General features: G+C 34.2%; 1 protein-coding gene across 2 annotated transcripts in view; it reads right to left on the minus strand.

The window, feature by feature from the left end:
- FSTL5 (follistatin like 5) overlaps positions 1 to 27,161 on the minus strand; it is a 275,687-nt gene that overhangs the window by 108,571 nt on the left and 139,955 nt on the right. For both annotated transcript variants that reach the window (XM_032109691.1, XM_032109690.1), the window contains exons 5-6: positions 22,355 to 22,551; positions 12,877 to 12,997 (exon numbers count right to left, since the gene is read on the minus strand). In XM_032109691.1, coding sequence (XP_031965582.1) covers positions 12,877 to 12,997; positions 22,355 to 22,551 — 318 coding nt within the window. The remainder of the gene's footprint in view (positions 1 to 12,876; positions 12,998 to 22,354; positions 22,552 to 27,161) is intronic.

A 27,161-nucleotide genomic window follows, 5' to 3' on the forward strand; every position in this document is an offset into this window, starting at 1 on the left:
TTATGCAAAAATCAATTTCTGTATGCTTGTTGTATTTGCACATGACTAGTTCAAGTAAAACCATTTTATCTAAATGCTAGGAGTTAGCATAAATATTTTCAAGTAATTTTACTAGTATAGATCCAAATTTAATGCTCCTGTTTATTGCAAATACAGATGATGAACACCAATACTGCACACTTGCTGTTGCCTAAAATGAAACATTTAAAATGCTTCAATCTATGAAGTATTTCTGGGGCTAATCAATAATGAAATGGGAATTTTAAGAGGAGAGTTGGCAGTCCTGGTAATTCACAGTTTTACGCATGAAGCTCTCAGTTTATAAATGTAATAATTTGCCAATTTTATTTATTGTGTACCTTCATTTCACTTTCAAATTTCAAGGCTTTTTTTCCAGAATGGTAATAGAATTTCTAAACATCTAAGATCACTGGACCTGTCCTGAATTTTATATAATAACCCAATTTTGTAAAAACCATCTCCTCATCCAGTTCTGTCAGGAAAACGAGAGAACAGTATTCTAAAATAGTAATTCAGGATTAAATTAGCTGAACTGCCAATGTGGTTAAAAAGCCTAAAGCATAGCAGAACTACCATATTTCTGCATAAAAAGAAGGGGTCCATGCAACTGTTCTTCAATAGTTCCCTGAAATCCTCAGACTAGAGTTATGAATCAGGTCCTCACAGGAATCTTTAACATAGAAATAAGCAGAAATGAAAGCAGCTTTAGTATGAAAGAGATTCTGAAAAATCCATCAACTGGCTGAAGTGCGTATTCACATTTAGAGGGGAAAAAGAAAGCAAGAAGAACTCAAGGCAGGCTCTGTTACCTGACTGTACAGAGGCTTCTAATCTTTGCTATTCACTGAGGAGAGTTTTACTTCTCCTATGAACGGGGGGTGTTTGTGCAAAGGATCAAGACTTCACGTTGAACTCAGTGACATATTCTGAGAACAAGGACTGTGGATACTCTGCTCTCAGCTTTGCATATCTGGTATGTTTCCCCAAGACTAAAGCAGGCAATGGGCTATGCATCTAAGAAGACCAGCACAAAGGTTAAAGGACAACCTAAAGACAGATTAGATTAAGCTGTGACTCTTATCACTTCAGTCCTGTAAAATATAGTCCTCTCACAGTATTTTCTACCCTTTCACAGACACCAGATCTTGGAATCTGTTGGCAGCTCTCTTATGAAGAAAAGTTACCAGCAGAGTTGCACCTGGACTTCCACTGAAACTCATATTGTTCAACATCATCCACGAGAAGTGGAAAGAATATAAAGTGATAAATTTTTCTGGGATAGGATTTCTGGAGAATAGCTAATCAGGTAGTTTAGGTAGCAAACATAAAAGCTGATTTGCTTAAAGACCTTACTTATTATATTGGCATACCATGCCAAATTCAATATACTTAATTCAGTATTGGAAGTATTGCATGAAGGAAAAAATGCCAAACCTTGTTTACAGAATGACAGGCTCTCAACTAGTTAGCATTGCTCAGGTATGAGACCTTTATAGTATACTTTGCAGTTTTAGGAAAACATCTACTCAGTCCTGACAATATGACAATAAAAGGAATTATTAGGTTAAGACTGGTACTCAGAAAAAAATTCCTATGGCACTGTATAAATCCATGTTACATGAGGAACTTGACTGTTTGCTTTCTGTCCCTCCCTCTGTAAAAAAAAACTTACAGTAAAACTTGAAAAAGAACAGAGAAACACAAAAAGAATGACCAAAGATGTGGGAGGTGTTCCATACAAGCAGCTATTAAATGACATGGGGATTTCAGAATGGAAAAGAGATGACTACAAAGGTATGTCAGGAACATAAGAAAAAAATGCAACACAACTGTTTCAGAGAAAAGAAATATGGAACAACTGTTCATGGTTTCTTATCATACAAAACTTAATAAACTAAACAGGAGGTGTGCAAAATGAAGAAAAAAAAGATAGCACTTGTATCCAGGACACATTATATTGTGTCTCTGAAACAGAATACTGTAGATGCTAATTCCACATGGGTCCCAAAAGTAATCAAACCTATGAGTGAGGCATCCATCAAGAGCTATTAAAGAGAGGCAGTCTCTGAGAAAAAAATCACTAAAGAGGAGAAAATATTTTAGAAGAAACTTATATGCTTTTGCTTCTTCAGCAATCTTCCCTAAGCACTCTTAGAACAAAGATACTGCACTAGATGTACATTTGTTCTAACCCAGAAAAGTTAACATGTATATGTTGTTACTCAAAGTAGACATTAACTCGACAATTCATGAGCAAGAACACAACATTAATCTTTGTTTAGCATCAAATATTTCTTAAACGGCCTACTCAGCAAGTTCTAAAACACTATTAAAATTCCCTCCAACAAATACATCTCTACCACATGTCTTGGTTGGGAAGAATTATAATCATAATGCAAAACAAATTTTTTAAATATGACATTTTCTCCAAACATTTATTCATGCCAGAGTGGCAAACAGATTTCTTGTTGGATCCCTACCATCTTAGGCAATCACATTCCCAATTCTTATACTAAATAACTACATAAAGAAGGCTTATGTGGTTTTGCTCTCCTCTAGATTTTCACTATTTTGCATCTTTTTTTAAATCTCTTTTGACACAATATTGCACTATGTAAACCTCTGCTTCACAGCCTTTGTATGACACCTTCTTTTTTACTATAGTCAAAATTGCATTTCCATATGAATCACTTGCTAACCTACTTAAGATTTGACACTTTGCTAGCATGATCTGTTTTGAAAACCAGTTTGAGAATCTACTGACAATTTAATTCTGTATATAACACAGGCACAGGGATATTTCGTTAACCTGTTTCCTCATGTTCTTTGGTAGAAAATGTTCAGGTTTTCTTATTGGAGACTGGGGAGAAGACTGGGGTTTTGTATGTGTTTGGATTTTTTTAATATCCAACCACATCTATAATACATTTGGAAAATTGCACAGATATTTTTAGGCTATTGATAGTATCACAGAATCATTTAGGTTGAAAAAGATCTAAAAAATCATTATGCCAAATTTTAACCCAGCACTGATGAGTCCACACTAAACCATGTCCCTAAGTGTCCCATCTACACATCTCAGATAATACTCATCCAACTAAATGAGGGCTGCAGTCACCAGAGGGAGTGGAGTCAGACAATTTCATCTATTTCATGATAGACAATTTCATCAAATATATGCAATCCATACCCACATAAATATTCCTACTGAATTCAGCTCACATGTAACTCTTTAATGAATACATAAACAATTATTATATGCAATTATGAGATGTTTATTTCTGAAGATTTAGAAAGCCAGGAGTGATGAGAAGCAGTTAGTCTCACAGTTTACAATATCACAGACCACTAAAATAGCTTTAACTGCAGTACTTGATATTCTTTCTGCCCTAACCATACAGTTGTCAATATTTATACCAAGTTTTAGCAGCTTAAATTCTGGCATGACACACTCAACTCTATACACATACGAGTATTTTTAGCAGCGACAGTATATTAGAAGCTACTTAAAAACACTGAGAGATCTGTGCTATACAAACCAGGCAACTGCTTGATAACAAGAGACTAAGACTTACTGAAATAAAATTTAAAACCCAAATCAAACAAAATAAAAAAAAGATTTTTTCATGTATATCTTCAACATATCAAGTACTTCTATCACTACAGGATTAAATAGATCCTAATTCCCTGAGTTAAAATAACAACATGTAAATTATATTTTCCTTCATTCAATATATAACTTCAGAAAATGAAGTTAAATACTAGTCAGAAACAACAATTTATCATGCTGGAATCCTTTTATCCAAGCACTTTGTGAATGTGCTAAAACAATCAGCATTTTCTAATAAATGTACTAGCAACTGTTACAAAGTAGACCAATAAGATTAATAGATGAGCTAAAGAACAATATTCTACCTTAAAAAAGAAACCCTTAACATATTTTTTGAAGTGAATGGATTTTCAAATGCTTTTGGGATGATGAGATCAATTTATTTTCATTAAACTGTAATAATTTCACAATTTTAATACTGAAAATTAATTTATCCATATTTTCTTTGACATATTGAATAAAATATTTCCTTCACTGTATACTTCAGTTAGCCAAAAATACATATCTACTAGGACAGTTTTAAACTGTAAAAACATACAACACAAAAAACCCCTCACACTATGGAATAACTATATTAAAGAAAAAAAATATACCAAACTCAAAAGCTATGGTGAAATGCTACAATAAGTCTTTTAACTGTCCTATTATTTTGAGAAATTAAGTTAGGAATGAAATTTCCTGAAGTAAGAAAACTTTCTGGAACCTGATCCACCATGAACAATGAAGGGAACTAAAAGGTTTCTTCTTCAATGTATTTCTTTGCATTGCAGGTATTTTTGAGACAATTTCTTCTTACTGTATGTTATTTGAGGGCATTCAACAAAAAAATTTCCCAGTGCAATGTAATGCACTTCTCTTTAAGGTCTAGTGAGAAAAGCTCACAAGTTTTGCAAAATTGGAATTACTATTTTCCTATTTACTCCATTTACAGAATTTTCAAAGTACTTTCATAAAACCTATTACATAACTGTGTCTTTGGATTTTCTTTTTACAGTGAAAATGTCGAATATTCTAAAGAAATCCATATGTCTCAGAGATTACTACAAACCTTCTACATTCCTCTGACTAATGATTTTTTAATTTTTATTTACCCAAATGTGAGAATAAAACCAAAGCAGGCAGAGTAAAGGAGTTACTAAAAAACCCAAACCAGACCTTTCTAAAAAACCCCAAATCACTACCAATAAGACCAAACAAAAACCAAAATAAAAAACCCCAAACAATAAACCAACAAGGAAAAAACCCAAACCCAAAAAAGTTCTGAATAAAATTACTTAGTAGCACTTTTCTAAAGTGAACATTACTGCTTGATATTTAAAAATCACCAGTAGGCAAAAAAAGCAAAACAATGAATAGATTAATCAAATGGATTTCTTACTAAATAATACTTTAAGAGCTATTAATATTCATGATAGTTCCAGATGAGCAATTCTGTCTTGAAGTAGAAATACTTAATTCTCTTGCTTGTGGAGTAGCTGGTGATTGTCTCCTTTAATGGCCAGTCATTACTCCTTATGTTCTGATAGCACCTTTCTTCTCTCCACCTCACCCCCAATATGAAGAAAGACAGCTTCCTTTAAAATAGTTGATAAAGGAAATTAGTTATAAATTACTATTTTAAATTCCCTTGAAATTTCCTTAAAATATCTACATAAAAGCTTTTGTGGATGTTGGGACATCAGTCATAGCCTAAACTTAAAAGTATACTGCTCTGCAGAGATAAAAATATTCTCATAAATCACAATGTAAAAAAAAATATTAGCAACAATTCTATAACTCACCACAGATAACTGATTCCTGAGAAACAGGATCAATTACTGAGGTACTTTGCTAACCACAGTCAGATATGTGTAATTGTTTGGTGTTTACTTTTTCCTCACCATTCTGTGTCACTCTCCAGAATGAGCTCACTGAAAGACATACAAGACTTCAGTCTCCAGCATTTCGAGCCAGTAGCAAATGCCATGCAAGTCAATCTCTACCAATCCTCTTGTCTGAAACAAAGCTACTGTAACTAAGGTGTTTTGTTCCAGTCCTCTTCCTCTGCAATCCTCTGTTTCACAGTGCTATCTCTGGTAACTTACATCACCAAAGCAGGCAAAAGCTTTCAGCTAAATGCACTGATAGGATTAGAGATCAGCAGAGCTGAAGGTTCATAAACTAAATCTCCTAGTTTCTTCAGTATATTATGACACCTGAAGACACTGTGAAATATTTGTTTTATCTACTCACACAAACCTAGGATGGCCTTAAATTTGTTACCTGATTCCCCAAAAACATGAAAAAAAATCAGTTGGCATCAACTCGAATTGACTTAGTGGCATGTGAGAAATTTCAGGTACACTACTTCAATCCATGAAACCTTAGATATTTCCTTGTTTCTAATGATCAGTTTAAAGTCCTGCCCACTCAATAGAAGAGGGTACATTTTCTTCCAGCGGAGATTCTCTAGACTGAAAATACATATAGCACAGGTAAGAATTTGAGAGATAGATTAGGTTGAGCAAAAAAAATTATCGTGAACTCCAATAGCTCCTGCTCAATGTGATGTTAACTGGTGTTTCTAGAGGTTAGTGGAGAAATATAACACCCTCTGGAACAATCTAATACGCTCAAGTTGTTGCTGAAAAGGAATTAATGGTAGCAGGAGACAGAATACTACCTCTTCCTCCCTCAGAAATGTTTCCTCCACTATTTGTTAACATGTTTTATTATTGAAGACTCATCATGGTTATAAATCTCTGACTCAGATTACACACTAAATACAGTATTTGGGACCTCATTTGAATTAATTGGAAATATAAAATCTGTAAGTATTTTTTGAGTTACACTTTGTGGACTTCAAGATAAGTTAAGGAATCCAGTGGGAATTCTCATTTATTTCATTTAGTAATTCAATATATGCCTTTTTAAAATTTAGACACTGTTGTAGGGTTGTTTGGTTTTGGTTTTTTGTTTTATTGGTTTTTTTAAAATTCTGGTCTATTTTGCTTCAGAAACAAAGATTCATATTTCAAAAAAAGAATTTCTGAATGTGCACCTGTAATTATTACATTTGACAACTTAAAATAGAAGTAGAGCTATTATAATGAAAGCAGTGATGCTTTAGAATATTTTTCAGAACTGAGAGAATGCAATAACTAAGAATGTGTGTTCAAAATGAAGCATTAAGTATTTACAGGAACTTCTGGCTCCTTCTTTTCCACATGATTCAAGACACAACAAAGCACTGATTTTGACAGTCATATTAGTCACTGGCCTCAAAGTTTCTCCTAACAGGTGAGCCCAAAGCAAGTTCCATAATTTTGGACCAGATCAAAACCTTCCGTAACATCTGCAGTTAACTGGAGGCACGTAAATCACTTCACACAAATACTTCAGCAACAAGGAGTGCTTGAAATCCAAATTTGATATCTGTGACCTGAATGCAATTTCAAAACTGAAGATACTTTTAAATACATACAGTATTAGCATGTACGGTAGCAACATACAAGATCCCAGGTACCAGCTGCACAACAGATTAGGTATCGTTAAGAGTGCTGAGTGATACCCGAAAGCACAAGTAGTTCCAGTGAAACTACAGAGCATCATTAATAGAAGAATAACAATTAGGTCATATTTTGTTTTGTCTAGATAACTCACACTTTCTTGTGTGTCTAAGGGTAATTTTTATAGTCAAGTCCTCACTGTCCACAGTCCTTCTGTGGCCCCTTTTTTGGAGTGTAAGACAACATCAAGAATAGTCCTACACTAAACAACAGAAATCAATTCTGAAAGACATTGCTATTTTTTTCCCTTCATTTTATGCAGGAGGTCAATTGTTACATAGAACAGTTAGTTCAATTATGTACAATAAATTTGGGGTTTATATTAATTGTATTCAATCAGTTTTATGCAGAAATGTCTAAATTAGTGTCATTATTTCTACAGAAATTACAAAGAGAAGTGCCTATGTATACATCGGCTGAGTGATCAAACAGAATAATTTATTACTATTTATTTTCTTGTGGTATGCCTTGAGATATTACAACCCACCATGAAGGCCACCTCAAGCACCTGCTTTGAAATGTTATTTTGTATTGGAGGAAAGCAAATAAGATAATTTATTTTAGAAAAGAACACTAGAAGAAAAACAAAAAGAGACAATGTTTACAGCTAACACAAAATTTTCTTGATGCTATAGGAGACATTAACCAAAGAAAGAAAGCAGTTGAAAAATAAAGGAAGCATATTGGTTGAGATTTAGTTTATAGAACACATAAAATGAACAAGAAACTGTATTCCACACTCTTTTTAGCTTTTGTTTGGCTCCTTCATCTTAGGATTTTGCCTGCCTTTTCAGAAAAAGAAAAACATATCCTTCCTTGTCTAAAAAAATATTTGCTGATAAAAAATCCTTCAGCTTGGGACTGGCTGAAGAAGGAATGCAAAGAAAAGCAAAACAAAACACTAAGATGGAACTGGACCACTTTTAGGATATAATTTTACATGACATGGCCAAAGCAGTGGAGGACCGAATCAGCTGATACCTTCAGTCTCAAGCTCTAAAAATCTAGCTAGAGCTAAACTTTCTGCTTTATCTGCTTGTGTTAGAGGAAGCTATTTTTCAGGTTCCTCTCTGCACACACTATCGATCTAGTTAAATTGTTATGGAATACAGCAGACAAATAACTAGGAGACAAATGCTATAGCACCAAAAATTACTCCTCATGATATGAGTGCAAACAGCCTATTTCCAAAAAACCACAGTGGTCTTACCAATAGGTAAAACCTTATAGAGGCCAGCAAGCATCTTTCATCCACTTGCAACACTCTGTGAATCTTGGCAGAAATACTCAAGGTTGAGAGCACCCTTTCAGATATTTTCTTTCTTTGTTACTGCCTAAGCATCTGACCTTCTGAAGGGGGAAAGGGACTTTTTTTCTTCCACTGCATATAGTTATTTACATTTAGCTGTCCAGTTTATTGTGAATCCATTCTGTCAGATAAAATGAGACTGTTGAAAGTAAATCACAAAATACAAGTAAGCATTTATATGTATGTATGTAGAGATACAGAATTATGTGCATATTAATACCTTTAAAACAGCCTGTGCTTCATCTTTGCCCTTAAGGTGCTTCCTTTTCTACAGCTGGAGTTAAAATTAGAATTGCTGGTATTTGTGAGGAAAACTTCTAAGTATGCCAACGAAAAAAATCCTACCTGCAAATGCTAATGAAACAAGACTGATAATTAATCCCAAAGATAGGCATTCATATGTAAATAAAATGCAATTGTGTAAGTCTTTGAAGAGAAACTTCTTCAATGGAGTAGTTTGTTCAACAACATAGTGAAGATCATTTTTAATCCTATCTGTGTTCAAAATCTTACCTAAGTGTTTTTAAGTACTACTTGAAATCAAAGCTGGAAAAGTGCACACCAGTAGTATGCTTGATTATCACTACCCCCTTTTTAGGCCAAGGCTGAGGACACAAATTTCCCTTATGCCTTTTCTTACACCTTCTCCAGCCTTCTCATTATTTTTTCAAAAGTTCTTTTGTGCTTAATAGAGAATGCTGATGGACAGTTGCCTTTAGAAAATGAGATCTCTTTAATGTTCATCAAATTCAAATACGACCTAAAGGATAATTTGTTAACTACTGTACATTCTATATTTTAGCAGTACTAGGTACAAACTGGCTTGAAAAGAACCCTTGTGGTACTGCTGTGTATAAAAACTATGGTGCTGTGACCCTGTGACCCCTATTGCCCTTGCCGAACCTCTACCACCTTGTCTTAGCATTTCTGTGCTCATATGATTCTGATTCCTGTTACAAAAATAAAAAAAGAAAAAAATACACAAACAACTCTTTAAATTGTGTGGAAGCTTTGAATAGGATCAATTTCTCCTTCACTGCAAAGCCAAATTTTCTTCACTGCCATTCTGAGTGAATAAAAGTTGGCAACACATATTCCAGCAGTTGCACAAACTTCAAGGAGAACTTGACATTTCTCAAATCCACCCCTTCAGTACAATTAGGGATAGAGGCAATTCCACTGGGAATAGCAGGGATTAAATAGAGATTAAGTTCCATATGTACATTAAAATGGTAAATACAAAGGAATGAAAAACCCATGAAAAACACACTGTCAAGTTCAATTGATGGGATCGTGCAAGAGGTCAGAAATTCTAGAAGCACTTTTTAAATTTAAATTAAAGGTTATGTCTTTTAAGTGTTTCTAAACAACAAATAACACTAAAATATTTTAGAAGACAATCCCCTGTAAATACCATTACTCAGTTATAATCTTTCACTCACTATATAGTAATGAAAATAATTTGAAAAAAAACTTTCCTGTTTTGTTTTCTATTTGTTCTACATGTTTGAAAGTGTCTGAGCTGGTGAAAAATAATCTTTTTCATATTGTAAAATGGGATCATTTCAAACATATTATTATATAACATATTATAACATATAATCATAATGGAACATAAAAATACTAAGAATATTAAAATTAATTAATCATGAATATATAATAGAATGTAAATTTGAAAATATTTACGTTTTTAAAAGAAATTCCTGGCAAAAAACCAGGTTTATTTATGTTTGGAATAAGTATTTGCAACCTCCCTATGTCACTTTATTAAAGAAAATGAAAACGTTTAATTATTTTGTAGGTGGATGCTTAATTCAGGAAATTTTTTTTTGTGGAATAGTGTGTGGAAGATGTGTTGTGAGTGCTTCTTGTGTACATTTCCATACATGGATCTTGTTCCCTGTCTATATTAATTGCCTGTATCCTGGTAAATCCAGACTTGGCATTATGAGTACCAGCTCACAAGCTTTGCTGTAGGCGAACAACACGGGCCTCTGGAGAGGGGCTGACACATTTGCTTTACCTTGGGCTGGCGTGGCTTGCATGAAGAGCTTGGTTTCAGCTTTGTGCCATCTTGTTTAGCCATATGAACAGTAGTCAAGGGACCAGGTGCCTCATTCAATTTGTTTTGGTTTCCCTTAGCTTAGTATGCTTTTATAGCATTACATAATTTTTGTTAATGCTAGTGAGGTAGGTCAAACTGACTGAATTCAAATTCTCTTGAGACAAAATGAAATGGAACTACCATTAGTCGTCAAATTTATTTCAAGAGTATTTATTCTACCTTCATTACAGAAGGTTATGTTATGAGACATTTCTTTGAGTTTCTGGACACACAACATACAATGCAGTAGCAGCTGTTTTTAGGTTTGATTTTTCATTATGTAATGAATACATATAAATTTTATTAACAACACAGAAAAATGAATCTTACTCTAGAAATCATCTTCCAAGATAGCCTTATAGTTTCAAACAGGGTCTTCTCCACTATTCTATTGCAACAAGGAAACCTAAATGATTCTTAATCTTGCATAATCTAATGTTTTCATTACCATTCATATTAAGGCAATGCTTAACATACCATATGGAAATTATTTTCATTATTCAAAAGTCCATTAAAAATATATAATGAAAAGCTATTCTTACGTCTGGAGTTTTACAACTATACAAAATAGTCCCTCAGAGACACATCAAATTCTTATTTGGAAGAACTATGTTATACTTCCATAAATACAATGTTTGCAAAAAGCATGCTAGTGCTTTAAACATGTCTTTTACCTTCTTGGATTGCTATATATGTTAAAGGCTTCAATAGCAATTTCTCCATCTGTGCACATGATCAAGATCTAGAAGTACAACATCTAGCCATATAATCGTAGCTAATGTGTGTATTTCTACAGATGCTATATAATTCCATACATTTTTGTAAGCCAAATTTGTATCACAACCTATAAAAAAGAAATTAAGGTATTTCCTAGTGTTTTATTGCTGCAGATCCATTAATTTATCTCACCATCACAATGCCCTAGTATCTCCCATTTTCTTCCCCCACCTCATTTCTTGGCTCTGCTCACACTTCTTTTGCATGAGTTATGGTCTGACCCTTCACTTAATCAATTCAGGTCACACAATAGGATTGGGGTGGGATGTGGAAGGTGAATATTTTTCTGCTGACTTAGTAAGTGACTCAGAAGAGAGACTGTGACTGTTAGCACACTGTAAGAAAGGCAGTCAGATAACTTCAGGTAGCAGGATCAAGTTATTTTTAGGAGCAGTACGTAATTCGTTCAGCTAAGCTGCATCACAAAATCCCACTTTCTGAAAGACTTTCAGAGAAAGAAAAATCTAATTCAATGGTCAAAACTAAGAAACTTTCAGGAAGTCTGTCTTGATTATTCATTTCAAGTTTATTCTTCTTGCTTTCCATGCAGCTATTTTTTTTTTTTCTAATATCAATTCATTACTTTTTAGTTTAAAACTTAAGGCAGTTTTTTTATCCTTTTTTCATTTGATATCACCTAAAGTGGCTGAGTGCTCATCTGCCCAAAGATAAAGTACAAGCAGACTAAAGCAACAGGCTGTAATTACTCAAAATGAAGATACATTAATGGACTAGTCAATGTATAATAAGTAATTATAAAAAGAATTTAGGACAAACTTGATCTTGTGTACTACCACATTACTCAGTTTGGAGCAACAGCTTTTAAACCAGTGCCAGATTTCAAGATTCAATCGTAAATTTGAGGTAGATAAGAGTGAAAAATCATCAGTTCTTATCTGGATATAACAAAATATATGGATATTACATTTAACATACCGTATAAAAGCTCTTAACACCTTTCTTCTGTCTGCTAACCCAGTGGTTTGATCAAGATATTTGTTTGTACTGTGCACATTTGTCCTGAGACCCCTTTGGCATCCAGGGAACAAATACCTTGCAAAACTACACCACAAATCCTTATCTCCTTCTGAGTCCTGTGAAGCTGTAAGGCACCCAATAAAAGTGGTACATTTGTTGCTGGGTTTGTCAAGAATGCTCTTATCAGCACTCATACATAAAGGTGTGGGGACGTATTTCGGTTCCACTGAGTATGTCTTGACCACACTACTTTCCACGAGTGAACAACACAAACTTAGCAATGCATGTTGGCATCAAGAAAGATTATCCATGAATTCTCCATTACCAAAATCCTTCATAAATCTAGAAGCTACTAGGTATCATGGATTTCTGCTAAAAAGTTTTCTGCTATGTCATGACTATTAAATTGCATGAATTTAAATAAAGCATCCAGACGTTTCAATACTCAGAAATCAAACCCCGCCATTTAGGAAAACAAAGCAAGAAAGAGAAAACAAGGCAGAAAGAAAAGACTAATCTTGGTACTTACGAAAAGCTCTGTAGAACTCTTCTAGAGCTAGGTGCTTGTCACCATTATAATCATCATATTTCAGCAAATCAAACACAGAGCAGTCAGACGGTTCCTTGCCAAGCTCATCCCGTTTTATTACCTGACAAGAAAATTATAACCATGAAATTACATTTGAACTCTTTGAGTTCTCTGGTATAATTAATTGTTTCTAATAATCATTTAATAGATCATTTTAAGGTTGCTGTGGGGCAATGAACTGCAACTGTGTAAAGTCAGGGATTTCCAGTTACTTTGTAATTATTTATTAGAGTTTTAAAAGTTAGTACCTTTAGGACAGACTCTCTGAAATTACACAAAAGTTTTTAGAATATACAGACTATCCATATAATGGAGATAGACTGAAGCACTATAAAGACACCGGGAATTTTAAAGCTGATTTTACTTTATAAGTACAGGAATGGTGATTAAGAAACATTCAAATATACCTAAAATAGTAATTTCCAGAGTACAAATGGCATAATGTCTTTTTCCTCTAATTCCTAACCACAGAAACCAAATGCAGACATTTTCAAAAATAACTAATATAAACTCTTACTACCCTACTAATTGTATCAACTTCTTATAGGCTTTTCACAAGCCTATTACCTTAACAAAGACCTGTTACATAAGTAGCTGACCTGAAAAGGCTCCTGTTTCTCAATGGGGACAAATAGAATTTGTAAACAGATCATAATTAATAGCTATTCTATTTTTAACTCCAATGAACTTATCCCAGAGCAATGTTCTTTAATAAATGCACCATTATTTTTTTTTAAATCTGCGTATGTTGTAAGAGATCCCCTTACATTCCAGCCGGGGAATTTTTAAGATGCTGAGAGTGATTCAGAATTGTTATATTGCATGGGGCCATGTATTAGAAGTACTATCACATAACTGAAAGAGCCAAAACTGATGTAACTTTTCATAATACTGCTCAGTTTACAGTTTTGTATCAGGCACAGAAGAAAGGACTATAACTATAGTTAATTCCCAGGTAAAATAATTACTCTTCCAACCCTTTATCAGTCTCCCATGAAAATTGAAAAGTCATTATATTTTTATTAATGGAGGATATCTTCTGAAAAACAAGGGATACAGGGGCTTTTGTGTTTCAGTTGCTCTGCAAAGGAATTCATTCAGTTACTATTCATGTAAACACAAAATACCTAAAAGAATAATAGGGAATAACAGGAGCATTAGAGGAAAAAGAAAAGACACATTTTATGCTACCAGAAGTCATCTCCTACATAATAATATAAAAGCATTATAAAAGATAATCACCTTGTTAGTACATTAGAGAGTATGAAAACCATTTACAAAGATAAGAAAAATCACTACAAAACCACCTTTTGCTATTATCAATTAAAAATACATACTATGTTACCTGAATATTAGTGCTAGTGACTTCCTATCCTTTAAAAGCCTTTTTATTGAGCTCACATTAAAGTGAATTAAGAAAAAATGAAATTGTGTAGATCTTGCAGCTGGTACATTAAGGACAAAAATGCAGTCTGGGAAAAATTAGTAACTCTAAACCCATTACAGTTTAGAAGTACTAAATATGTAATGGTGTGCACTGGAAACTTTAGCAATCACTGAAATTTCAAGGCCTTGGACATTTAGTATGAGAAGCATTGTTCCTCTCATTGTTTCAATGTTTTCAATGCTTGCTTTCACTATCTTCAATTGTACAAATAAAGATGAAACTTTACACTTAGGTGTAAGTCAAAGGTTGAAGAAAACCTTTTTAAATCCCCACAAACACCTGCCTTTATAGTACCAGCTTTTAAATATCAAATTAGTGTTCTCAGCTTCCATTCTTTGAACTAAAATCTGTTATCTGTTAAAAACTGACCAATTGAAAAGCAGCATATTTTAAAAAAGAAGAATCATAATTAAAAAAAATATTAGAATTATTGTGCTATTTCCAATAATGATACTATAGACAGGTACATTTCATCATCCTGGCAATTTTTAAATTTTTTTCCTCAGTAGATCTATCATTTTGACTACAGATATAAGATTCAATGTTTATTTTTGTATATACATCTTTATGCAGATGATATACTTCGGAGTTCTTTGGAAAATACACTCGCTGTTGATAAACCCTCCAAACGCATCTGTGAGGACAGATTTTAGAAGGTACAGACGTGATTTATATGGTGATTAATCTTAATTATCTGTGATTTGCTACTGGAAGAGCTGTTCCAACCTGAATTCTCTTGTGCAGGATCAAGCCATGTCCCAGCTTTCCAATGGGATCTGTGGATCAGATCAACTCTGTGATCAGAAGCAAAATTCACCTTTATGGAAATTTTGGGTTGTTGGTTGGCTTTTCCTTTCGAAGGGGTGGGGTTTTATCACGAGACATCACTCAGAGCTAGGTACAACTCAGGTGGAGGTGGTTTGGATTTTGAAAAATTACCTGTTTCTGTAGCAGCTTGAAGTGCAGATCTACTGTGATATGAAGTTACAAGCTAAATGAGATTCCAAGAAAGCCAATATGACAGCCTGACAAATTAAGGTTGTCCACTTCTTTATGGAAGTTTTTTGCAAGACATTAATTTACTTAAAAGCATAGGATAAATAGAATAAAATTCCATGCATACGATACACCACCATGTAATCACACTTGTGTTTCACAGATGATCCAACAATGTGCCTTAAATTTTAAATTCTATTAATCTCTGTCCATGGAGAAGACTAAAATTCAAGGAAAGTATTTCTTAAGCCAATTCCTTAAACCCAGACTGTCTACTCCTTGATTAAACTAAACAGACAGCGTTGTTCAGGAGGCAGAAGAAAAACTGGGAAAATTTTCAGCAAGTCACATGCTAGAAACAAAATACTATAAAGGTTAAAGCCTGATTAAGATTGTCTGCACAATTTTATGGTTGTGCCATACAAATCAAACACAGATTATTTGATTTCAAACCTTTAAGATGAAAATTCATACCAGAGAATGTTAGCAAATATTTATGCCCACAATTTTTAGTTTGAATTTGCATAAAGACAGTGAAGCATTTACTTTCCATATTATAAACTGGTAAAAGGCAAAATATACAGAAAACTGTTCATGGTTCATTGTGAAACCCTGTAAATGCTAAAAACTTAAAAACTTATCTATATTTTCAAGTTAAATATGTCTTTTCCAAATTATGAAACTTATCCATCGCAATTTAATACTCTTTGAAACACAGAGGAAGGACTTGCATTTTTTGGAAAAAAATTACATTTCTAAAAGATATAGCACACAATTATCTATTGCCTATGAAACACCATACTATTACCCCAGTTCAAATCCTCTCAGAAATTTAGTCAGTACAACTCCAAACTTTAGAACACTGGGAAACGTAATCTGATTAAAAATTACAAACTGCACATCAGAATAGATTGTGTCATTCATTTTAATCTGATTTCTGATAGTCAAAATGAAAAATCTGCAGATGTTATGAAACTAGATCACAAATAACATAACACATCTTTTGTTAGTCCACCTTACCTGAAGTATTATCAGTCAGTGTTTTTTTGTTTGCTTGTGATTAATGGTCTTTATATACCACCCCAAGGAAACTGCTATATAAATACAACTACAAACAAAACCTTCCTTTAAATCAAATATGGTCATTCAGTCAGTGTGTGTTCATCTTCCCTAAAAACAAGTACCTCATCACCGCAGTGCCACTCAGGGCTTGATACAACATCAAGTACATCAAACACCAAAAACTGTGAGAACTGTGCTTCAAATTAATTGTGACTGCACAAGGGGGGGTTCAATTACTTGTTCCACCATCTTCCACAGCAGTATAACCTTTTATAAATTAAAAGGATTGATTATCATGAAACTAAATTGATAATAAAGGTTGGTAAATTGTTCCTTGCTTTAACTTCCCTTAATCTAGTTAAATCAATATTCTTATAATTTACCAGCAAGTTCTGCAGGGCAGCAACACCATCCTCTTACTTGGTGTCTACAGTAGCGTGGTATCTTTGATATATGTAGAGTGAGTAAAGATACTGGACTTCTGCATCACAGAATGACGCAGAAACCCCTGAGGAAATGGGTATCTGCACTGCTAAACCCACACGAAGTGGCCTACAGAGGCATGTACTCAATTTCATTCAAATGCATTATCTCAATACTACCCCAAACCAATCAAGTTACATAGCTCAGACATGAGATCTCTTTCTGCAAACTACTCCAATGAAAGGCACATTTCCCTGTCTTTCCAATTCTGCACTTAGCAGAGGGAAGACCTAATCTGACTCAGAAGATATAAGTGTGTCCTTAGGTGTCTGCAAATATAATGCTAGAGATGCCTAGCTCACAGTGTAGGACCAGAATAGGTATTAGGGCCACAAAGATAGGCTGGGTAAAATTCTGCATCTCAGAACTAAACCCAGAACCACCAGCACTCTGAGTCTGTGGCTCTGGACTTGACCAAGATAAAACAAGATAAATGAGTGCAAACAAAATCCTGCACCATTATACTTTGTGTCCACTTCCAGATAGCATCAGCCCTTGAACCTTCTCAAGAAATGAAGCTTACTCCTGCTTCCTTCACAGCATGCAAGAATATAACTGGAAATGCTTATACCTGATAAAACCAAAGGCAACTAAGGAAGATCAAGATGTTACAGTGTGCATGATGATCACAGTGTTTGTAAGCTTTATCTAACTCCTAATTCCTAAAAGAGTCTTAATTCCCACCAATTTTAAAGTTTCATGTAGGGTTCTTATTTTTATTTTGAACCTAGAATTGAGTATAGCACATTTAGTTTTTCCTAGAATAGTGATAGTAAAAATAGATAATGCAACCTAAATAACATGTCCCTAATTAATAGCAGAAAATAAATAGAACTACAAATCAACATGGAAAATATTCTTCTGCTTATGTAACATGTAGGGAAAACCAAAGTTGATTAAAAACACAGAGACCCATTATTCCTTCTCTGAGCTCCAAGTCCTCCAAATAACTCTTAATAACAGCACTGATTAGATGCAAAATCAGAAGTCATGAAGGTAAAAATTTAAATACCAAGGTCCAACCAAGTATTTTGATCAGTTTGATCAGAAACCAAGTCTGACAGATGCAATTTATGTAAGTTGTATCTCTGCAAACAAGTCCCATGAAGTATTGGCTGGCATAAAGTGCCGCAGTATTGTCATTAATAAAGAAATACAACCAAAATAACTGTGGAGTATTTTCTTTTTGCTGATATAAGGATGAGTTTTTATAGAAAAGTAATGTATTTTCATTTGTCATATGTTAACCTGGTAAATAAAGGAAATCTATTCAGGTATTTGAAATTATGGATACTAGTTTATAAATAAGGATGTTAACTTCTTTCTTTGACTCTAAAAACTGATCATTGAAAGGAGGGAAAGGAAGAGGAAAACTTTTTATTATTACTATTATTATTGTTATTGTTATATATTCAACTTGCTTTCAGGCTATGTCACTTCCCTTTTCTGTAAAATTTTGCTTTCTGAGTTCACTAGTGTAAGAAATAAATAGAAAAAAAGCATCTCGAAGTCTAATCAAGTGTAGATTATTTCACTTCACATACTTCTTCCTTCAAAAAGGAACTTGAATTTCATTGTTGAACAAGATGAAACATTTTTAGAGCTTATGCATCTTTCACTGACGGCTACCAGAACAGGTTTACTGTTTATAAAATGGCAGTTCCACCATAGCAGAACGACTGCATTCATAACTGGAAAAACACATGTTACTCCCATGCCTACCCATAACACTTCTGCTCTTTTTCCTCTTCTATATAGAAAAACAATATGGAGTAATCAAGCAGTCTACAGTGATAGAAACACTGGTATTTCATTTACAAATTTTTATTAAATTCGAATTTGGTTTTGTGTAAGATAAAATAGATTAAAAAAAGAGTCTGTTAACAACTGAATATTCATAGCTAACCAGAAGATTCAATTATCTTCCATTAGGTTGGATTCTTTTAAAATGTTTCAAAGTGCTTTAAAAACAAATCAAACCCTTCAAGGAACCACCTCATCTTACCAGAAACCTTGCAGATATGTTGATCAGAGATGATGAAGATGATGAGAATCCCGCCTATTTCATGGTTTGCAATTTTGGAAATATAGATACCCTCTCTGGTTAGTACCTACTTCTCAAACCAGAGTGGTCTAAAGTGTTAAGTTTGTAAGTTCTTTCAAAATCACTTGCCAATATAGGATTTGGAAACTAAAATATTAAATGAATCAGACTCAGCGATTAAAGCAGTCAAGGAGGAGAAGAATTTACATCAGAAAAAAATGTCCATTTAGCCTGCATGGAGCTACATAATCCCACTGTTTTCCTATCACATTCACACAGTGTATGGGAGTTAAAATTCTTTTTAGCTGCAATTCTGCGTTGGACTACCCAGCCATGAAAAATATTATATCCAGTGTTGCTGCCTGTTCTGAGCTTCCCCTCCCCCTCCCCAAGACACTTGCCTCTGCCATGTGCTCTGAACCCCTTTGTTCCAAGCGCGGGCAAAACCAAATGTAACTCAAACTCTTCAGCAGTGTCTGACTGGCCGCTCACCCCGGGTCCGCCCCCAGTCCTCCCCTTTCCCCTTCTCCCAATAAAAGAAAGGACCAAGGCAGGGCCCGTTCTCTCTGGCTTTGCATCCCTTCTGTGAACATCTCTTGTCTGTTTCTTTTGAAAGCTGCTAACTGCGGGAAATTGAGCGAGCAGAGAGCTGTATTTCTCCCTCTTTGCTTCTGCTGGTTGTATGTGCTTTGCAGCTGATACAGGTACCGATTTTAGAGCTCCTGAAATGCTGGATTGCCCGTGCTACCTCTCTGGGCTGCTCGAGGCTTTCGAAGGCATTGAACTACAAGCGCTAGCCGGTAAAAAGCTGAAAAGATACCTCCTCAACCCAGGTGCTAGAATTGTTGAAACGGCAGAAAAAAATAGTCTGCCAATTTTTAATTTATTGCTATCAGATTTGAAGTATTGAAACTACCAAAACAACAAAAAAACCCCCAAACAGACAAACCTTTCTTACTATTTGAAATAGGGTTTTTTTAAATAAAAACATTATTTTTGCTTTTTTGGGGAGAGGAATATTTGTTTCTCTTGCATCAAGATGCAAATTCATCTTATGACTTTTGATCCAAAATACATCAATAAAATTGGAGCGTTGCTGTCACCATTTCCAATCTTCAACTGATTCATTTCAATTTTACATTAGGTAGGATGACTATATAGACACCTATGAGATAATAAATGCAATCCAAGGGCCTGATTGCACAGCAAGATTGATGATATGTAAAATTTAAGATGCACTATAAACTGAACTTCAATATATTCACATGAACTTAAATTAACTCCAGGAGTCCTTGTTTTATGCAGAAAGTATGTTGCTTTTCATATCTCCTTAATATGATTGCATTTAAAATGCAGACAGGAGCTGTTATTTATGACAACTCTGCAGATTTCAAAATTTGTACTCTGAGCACAACTGAGAAAAATTCTCCTAATCCTGAGAACGTTTTCAGGAGTACAGTACTGTCTCCCTGGGGATTGTTGACCCTGGCTGGATACCACGTGGCCACCAAAGCTGCTCTGTTACTCCTCAGCTGGCTAGGAAAGCAAAAATACAATGAAAAGTTCATGGGCCAAGATAAAGTCAGGGAGAGATCACTCACCAATTACTATCATGGGCAAAACAGACTCACCTTGGGGACAAATTAACTGAATCCATTACCAATCAGACAAGAGAAAGACAAATGACAAATAAAACCTAATATCAGCAACACCTTTCCTCCAAGGGGCTTAACCTCACTGACCACATTCTCGACACTCTCCCTCCCTAGCAGAGCAGAGGGACAGGGAATAGGGGCTGCAGTCAGTTCATCACATGTTCTCTTTTCTACTCCCTCCTCCTCAGAGGGAGAACTCATCTCACTCTTCCCCTCCTACAGGAGAGAGTCCTCCATGAACTGCTCCAACATGAGTCCTTCCCCTGGGGTGCAGTTCTTCATGAACAGCTCCAGCCTCAATCCCTTCCAAAGGGTGCAGTCCTTCAGGAACAGACTGCTCCAGCACGGGTCCCTCTTGTCAAAACATACAATGACAAAGCAAAAAACACTAGCAATGAATTTACTGCACCTTAATCTGTAGGTTGAAAAATTTGATGTTTCTGCAATGAACTTTAGCAAAACCAAACAGCACATGTTTGGGATTTAAGGCTGACTTGTTTCCATACTTGTGAAAAAGCACTACTTTACAGCTGCCATTATAAATTCCTCTTTACAGAAAAAAAAATCATGGGGAAAAGTTCGTATATAAAGTTTGAAAACACAATAATTGAAGAATTTTTTTTATTATTTTAAAACTATGTTTGACACACACAGAAGAAGGAAAAGCAAACATGTAGCAACTGAATAGAGAAGAATTAAATATAGTTTGCAAATCTATATATGTGATTCCTATCTATGCTATGTATTCATATAGTATATTCATATATAACACGTTTGTAAGATATACACAGGCACCAAAGTCCTTTGAAAGTTGAAGTTCTGAAAGACTCTAAAAAGCAGAAGGAAAAACCAATCTTATAAAAATAAAGAAAAATAGTTTTAAATCCATCTTTTGAAATACTGCACTAGTAGTTGGCCTGATACCTGTATTTGCAATCACCCTCAGGTCCTTGAAATTGTGACTAGAATTTTAAAAGTTAGCTGTATGGAAATAACTCCAACCTACCTCTTAATACTGCCATGCAACTTAAAACATAGGATAATGATCAACACACACATCTAAAAAATCCTACTTTTCTTGAACATTTAATTGGCTGCCTAGTAGTAGACTCATTAATATAGTTCAGCCATGATTAGGTTTCTGAAACACAGACCTCTAGTAAATCAAAGTATATTTGCCCCATCAACACTCTTTAATAGAATCAGTCATTTTAGGTAGATTAAAGCTGGTGCTGTTATGCCTACCAGAGTAGCAATTACTGGTTTAGATCTGTAATTAGTTAAAATTTGCTATTTAGAGACTACCGTGAACTCTCTTTGCAGGATTTCTTCTGTACTTCTCTAGCCCTAACTAAGATAAAGCAATAATACTTCTTTAGTATTACAGAAGTGATTGACCTCATTATTTTAATTTTTTTCAACTTCTACAATACATCTATACAGTTGGACTGGATGACAATATGCAGTGGATAATAAAACAACTCATGGTCACAGTAGCCTAGAGTGTTCTAACACACTGCAGTACACTTCAAAGCATTATATTCAAATTACTAAATAATCACTACAGAATTTCTGAATAACTCAGCCATTCAAAAATTCTCAAATGAAGTTTTACACCTCAGAGACTCACATTTTCTAAAGTATCCTAAGACATGATATTCCATGTTTGTATGTCCTGACAAAGACATCTGAATAGTCACGGTGCTAACAGAAACAAAAACTAAATCTTACCTGAGATAACTCATTCGTGTCCACAAGTCCATTGTTGTCTGAATCAAAATAATTGAACATTTGATCTACAAGAAGTTTCTTTAATGCCATTTTCTCACCAACAGATTTATCTTTTGATTGTTCAATGTATCTCTGCTTTTGTAGATCCAGTAACACATTTTTCACTTCAGTGTATTCAGTAGGTTTGCATTTATCCCCTGAAAATAAAATACACAAAACAAGATTATTTTGCATTTGATTTCCTATTAAAAGTTTAAATGTAAACAAAACAAAATCAAAAACTAAAAAAGCAAAGAGTATTAACTTCTTATAACACTACAAACAGGGTTCTTTTAAGAAGTAAGAAATTAATTCTGTAGTGGTTTGATCCATAACATTTCCTTGTCTGGTCTTCAAATTAAGACAAAAATAAATTATTGCAGTTTTAGATACTTTTTTAGACAATGTTCTCTGCTTATAGATACTAAGCGAACTTTTATCAATTTCCAAGCATGTTCTTTTTTTATTTATCATTCTGGAAAGGTGCATCTGAAGATTTATTACAGTGTTACCTCTGGTAAAGCTTTTCATATAAATGTAGGAATGTAATGTATGCAAAAACCCCTGCAAATATGCCAGAAAAAGATATACTATATCTTTCATAATAATATTTGACTTCAAAAAGCAGAAATTACTCTTCAGTGCTCATAATCTATCTCTACTTTTCATTTATTGGACATAGCAAGCTTATTTAAACAAGAAAAGGTGGGATTGCCAAAGGAAGATAAAAGATATCTTTGACAAAATCTGGTTTACTCTTTTCATTATCAAGTCTTCTATAAAATGGAAAATGTTACAGAAATTTTCTGCATACAGTGGTTACAGTCAGTACTTATTTTAAACCAAAGCACAAAATAATGTATGCCTGCTGTTCTCTTATGTCAGTTGCTGCATATTTTAAATTGGATAGAGAAACAGTTTAAAAGGGTTTGTTTGGGTTTTTTTATTAAGATAACCTTAGGATTTCAAAAGGGTTTTTTATAAGATGAGATATGGAAATGTGTACCAGCATAATACAATGTATTTCATGCAGACAGATATTTACAGTTAGCCAATACATAACTTCAAGTAGTGAATTCAAGGACAGAGCAATATACTGATTAGCAAAGAAAGTTACTTTGCAACGTTCTTTTTAGTCACTATTCTGAAGATACAATGATGTATGAGAAACAACTATTTACCCCATGGAAACTGCATAGGCAGTTTTGTTTTGAAAGTGGATCTTTTAAGAAACATCTAATTTACAGGTATGGGACTGGAATTTATTACTTTGGTATATTTAAGGGGATATGCATCATTATGGCGACACTATGAACACCTTCATAGCCATTAAAAAAGGCAGAAAGAGAAAACGTTCCTAAATGCTTCTCACTATCCTAGAAAGACTCTGATCTAGAAAAGACTGATTTATGATAGAAGTTAAATCATGGAAGAAGATAAAATGTTTTTTGGAATCAAAACTACTCTAGCCTTTTTTGTTTTGGTTTTTCTAAAAGCCACCAACTGTCATGTAGCTATTTAAGTAATAGCAATAGACAAACCCAAGCTGTATTTAACTGACAGCCTAAGCTATGCATAGTATTTGCATATTTGTCCTCATCTGCCAGGGGAATGAAGATTGAGGCCATACAATTTGTAAGAGTTGAGTTCTGCGTGACTGCTTTTCAGGGGTCTAATGCAGAAATACTGAGTAGGGAAACATGTTTATTCCTCAGGCATTCTGAAGCTGCAGTGAGCAAACCTTGCCATCTGAATGGATGTAGGCTCCAGGTGGTGGGGAGGGAAAAGAGCACTTAACTTGAACATACTCTGATTCATTTGGGTGAACTCCAAGAGACTGGGACAGAAAACAAGTATCATCTTTGTCTCCCCTAGACAACTTCTCTGGTTGTGGTGTCCTCGAAAAGACAGTCTGGCTTCACTCTGCTGCAGGTGATGGCTAACACCATTTTACCTACACTCTTGGCAGGGCTGGGGTGGTGAGGAAGACAAGACAAATCCTATTAGATAGGGTACTGCTCAGAGCTAGCTACACATTAGATTTTAGCTCCTGTAAACCATCAGTCTCATTCTGCAGTTTTAAAACTGCGAAGAGCTATTCTTTAGAGACAGACAACACAGCAAAAGAGTTATATCTGTTAAACCATGGATTTGACACAGTAGCATTCACAAGTCGCTTCGTGTCTGACTTCAAAAAAGACATAGAAAATTAACAAAAAAGTCACACTGACAATACTTTTTCCTTGAAACACAGGACAATGTTTCTCACTTTAAGGATTGATCAAGAATTGAAAAGAGATTCTACAAATCTCTACAAAGGCAATAATGATGCTAATGCTCATTTGAATATTGAAGATATTTAATAATAAATTCTGGAAAACTTTTGCAAAAAATTGCACAAATATTTCCATGAGTAATTTTACAAAACATGTAAATTTAGAGGAAAAACAATTAAATTTATGTATCACATGATCATGAAAAGTGTTGCAATAATAAGTGGTGTTTTCTAGCTTTAACTCAAAATAGAGCTTATGGAAACCTTTGTAAAGGAAGTTCGATCGCAGTCCAGGAAAGACATTTTAATGCGCTTTAGACATTAACTTTACATCTAAAGTTTAAGGAAAAATGAAGTAATGTATTCTCTCACAACATCTGTTCAGAGAGAGAAGAAAGAATTCAGACAACATATTTACCACAACATTTCTTTTCTTGCACACTTCTCATTGCATAGCACAAACTTCTGTAGCTAGTATAATAGCCATAAAAGAGCACTTACATATTGCATGTTTATAAACTATTTATACATTTTTCCACAAGAGAAAAATTTCTGTATCATTTTTTAACATGAAATACAAGCGCTGTCTAATACAAAATAACCTGAGAGGCTGCTACTGCCACGTACATTTGGGTACTTCCTGTAGAAAAACTTCATTCACAAATTAAACAAAGCAATCTGTTAGAACTACTATATTATTTATATTTTGTTCTAACACCAACCTTCTAAATATTACTATGAACTTTAACAATGTATTTTAAGCCAGTGAGTGATGAACCCTCAATTTATGATCTTAGCTAATTACAGTTGTGGTAAACCAGGTTTCCACAGCTATACTACATTAAAACGTTTTCATTTTAAACATAATTGAAAGTAGTCTTTACACCAACATCTGGAATTTAAGGACAAACATGATGGATGGATGTTACTGACAGATAAGGCAATCACAGGGAAACAATTAGACACTCCTAGTGAACACAGGGCACAACTTCATTAACAAATTGCCCTCTTATCTCATTTTCATGACTGCCTTTTACTCCATTATTTGAGGAAATGTGAAGCTGATGTTTAAATTACAAGAATGAGGCTCTGTTTATAGGAGACCTCCCCGAGGCTGGAGTAGCAGCACAGAGGAAAACGCAGTTGCCTTATTTATGTTCTAATTTAGTAAGCATTACTTGTGAAATAGTTGTCTCAATGACACACAAATGGTAAATGGGGATTAAGTATGTCAACCTTTACAGCGAGGAAAAGCAATTTATGTTTAACAAAATTGAGAAAGACAAACTACTGGGAATATACTACAATTATATTACTTCCAGAAAGGCCTACTAAATTCTATATAATTAGCTACATACATGAAAGGATAACATACACATACATAATTTACTACCTTAATTCAGTTTTCTAATACTTTTTCATTTCATTTTTGAACTAGAATCCATACAAAAATAAATAGCTACTTTCTGAAAAATTCCTAGAAAGTAATAATAGAACAAGAAAACAGAAAATCTGCTTTTCTGTTTGTTTCATTCATGGAAAGGACCAGTTCTGCTACACAACAATTTTTGTCAAAAAAATGAACAAAAACAAACCCCAAACCAAACGCCTAAATAAAAAAACTCCGCTACAATTTATTTCACAAGTTTCCTGAAATTATCTGTGCAATCACAGAAGGTGTGCAAAAACCTGAAAGTGACAAAAAACCCACACCGGAATCTTAAGTGCAGTCCTCCAGTCCCATATCTTGCAATTTCTGAAGTAGTGATATTCCTAGGGTTTACTTCATTCAAACTCAAAAATGGTAGAAAAATGGAAACATTTGCTGTTTCCTTCCATTCAGTGCAACAGTTTTATAGCTGTACCTCTGTTACCTAGGAAACAGCTGAAAGTTAGATTTTGCGTGCTATTGTCCTTCTAGACTGTATTGAATAGATGGTATCTGCCTATAACAGAAAAAGAAGTTCTGTTTGACAATTAGTCCTCCTTAATTTGCAAGAGAAAAAATTATCACAAAATTAACTAATTATTTATTAAAAGATGGCAAAGGAATATACATATTCTTAACACCTGCAGAAAAATATTAAAGAATCAGCTGAAATAATAGTTTAGGGAACACTTTTTATAGCCAAAGTCAGATATCAGATTCTTTAATTTTGCAGGTTTTAGAAAAACACAAAGAAAATAATGCACATATTTTAAAAGCACAATAAGAAAACCATTTGATTTCTGTTCTCAGTTCTTTCACCACACTTATGGTTAATACTTTAATCTTTCCTTGCCTGAGCCTCCCCATTTAGCAGGAACAACCCTTATGTCAGAGAGCTAACATTCATGGCATGTCTATCCCTATAAAAGTCATCAGCTGCTGAGATACAGTTTGATTCTGAGCTATTTTTGATTTTGCACTGAGTTTTATCTCTATATCTACTGATAGATTTTTATCTATTTCTACATAGCACAAATAGTTTCCACATTTTTCCTTTAAAATTA

The sequence above is a fragment of the Corvus moneduloides genome, chromosome 5 (genome assembly GCF_009650955.1).
Source record: "Corvus moneduloides isolate bCorMon1 chromosome 5, bCorMon1.pri, whole genome shotgun sequence".
NCBI classification, from domain to species: Eukaryota; Metazoa; Chordata; class Aves; order Passeriformes; family Corvidae; genus Corvus; species Corvus moneduloides.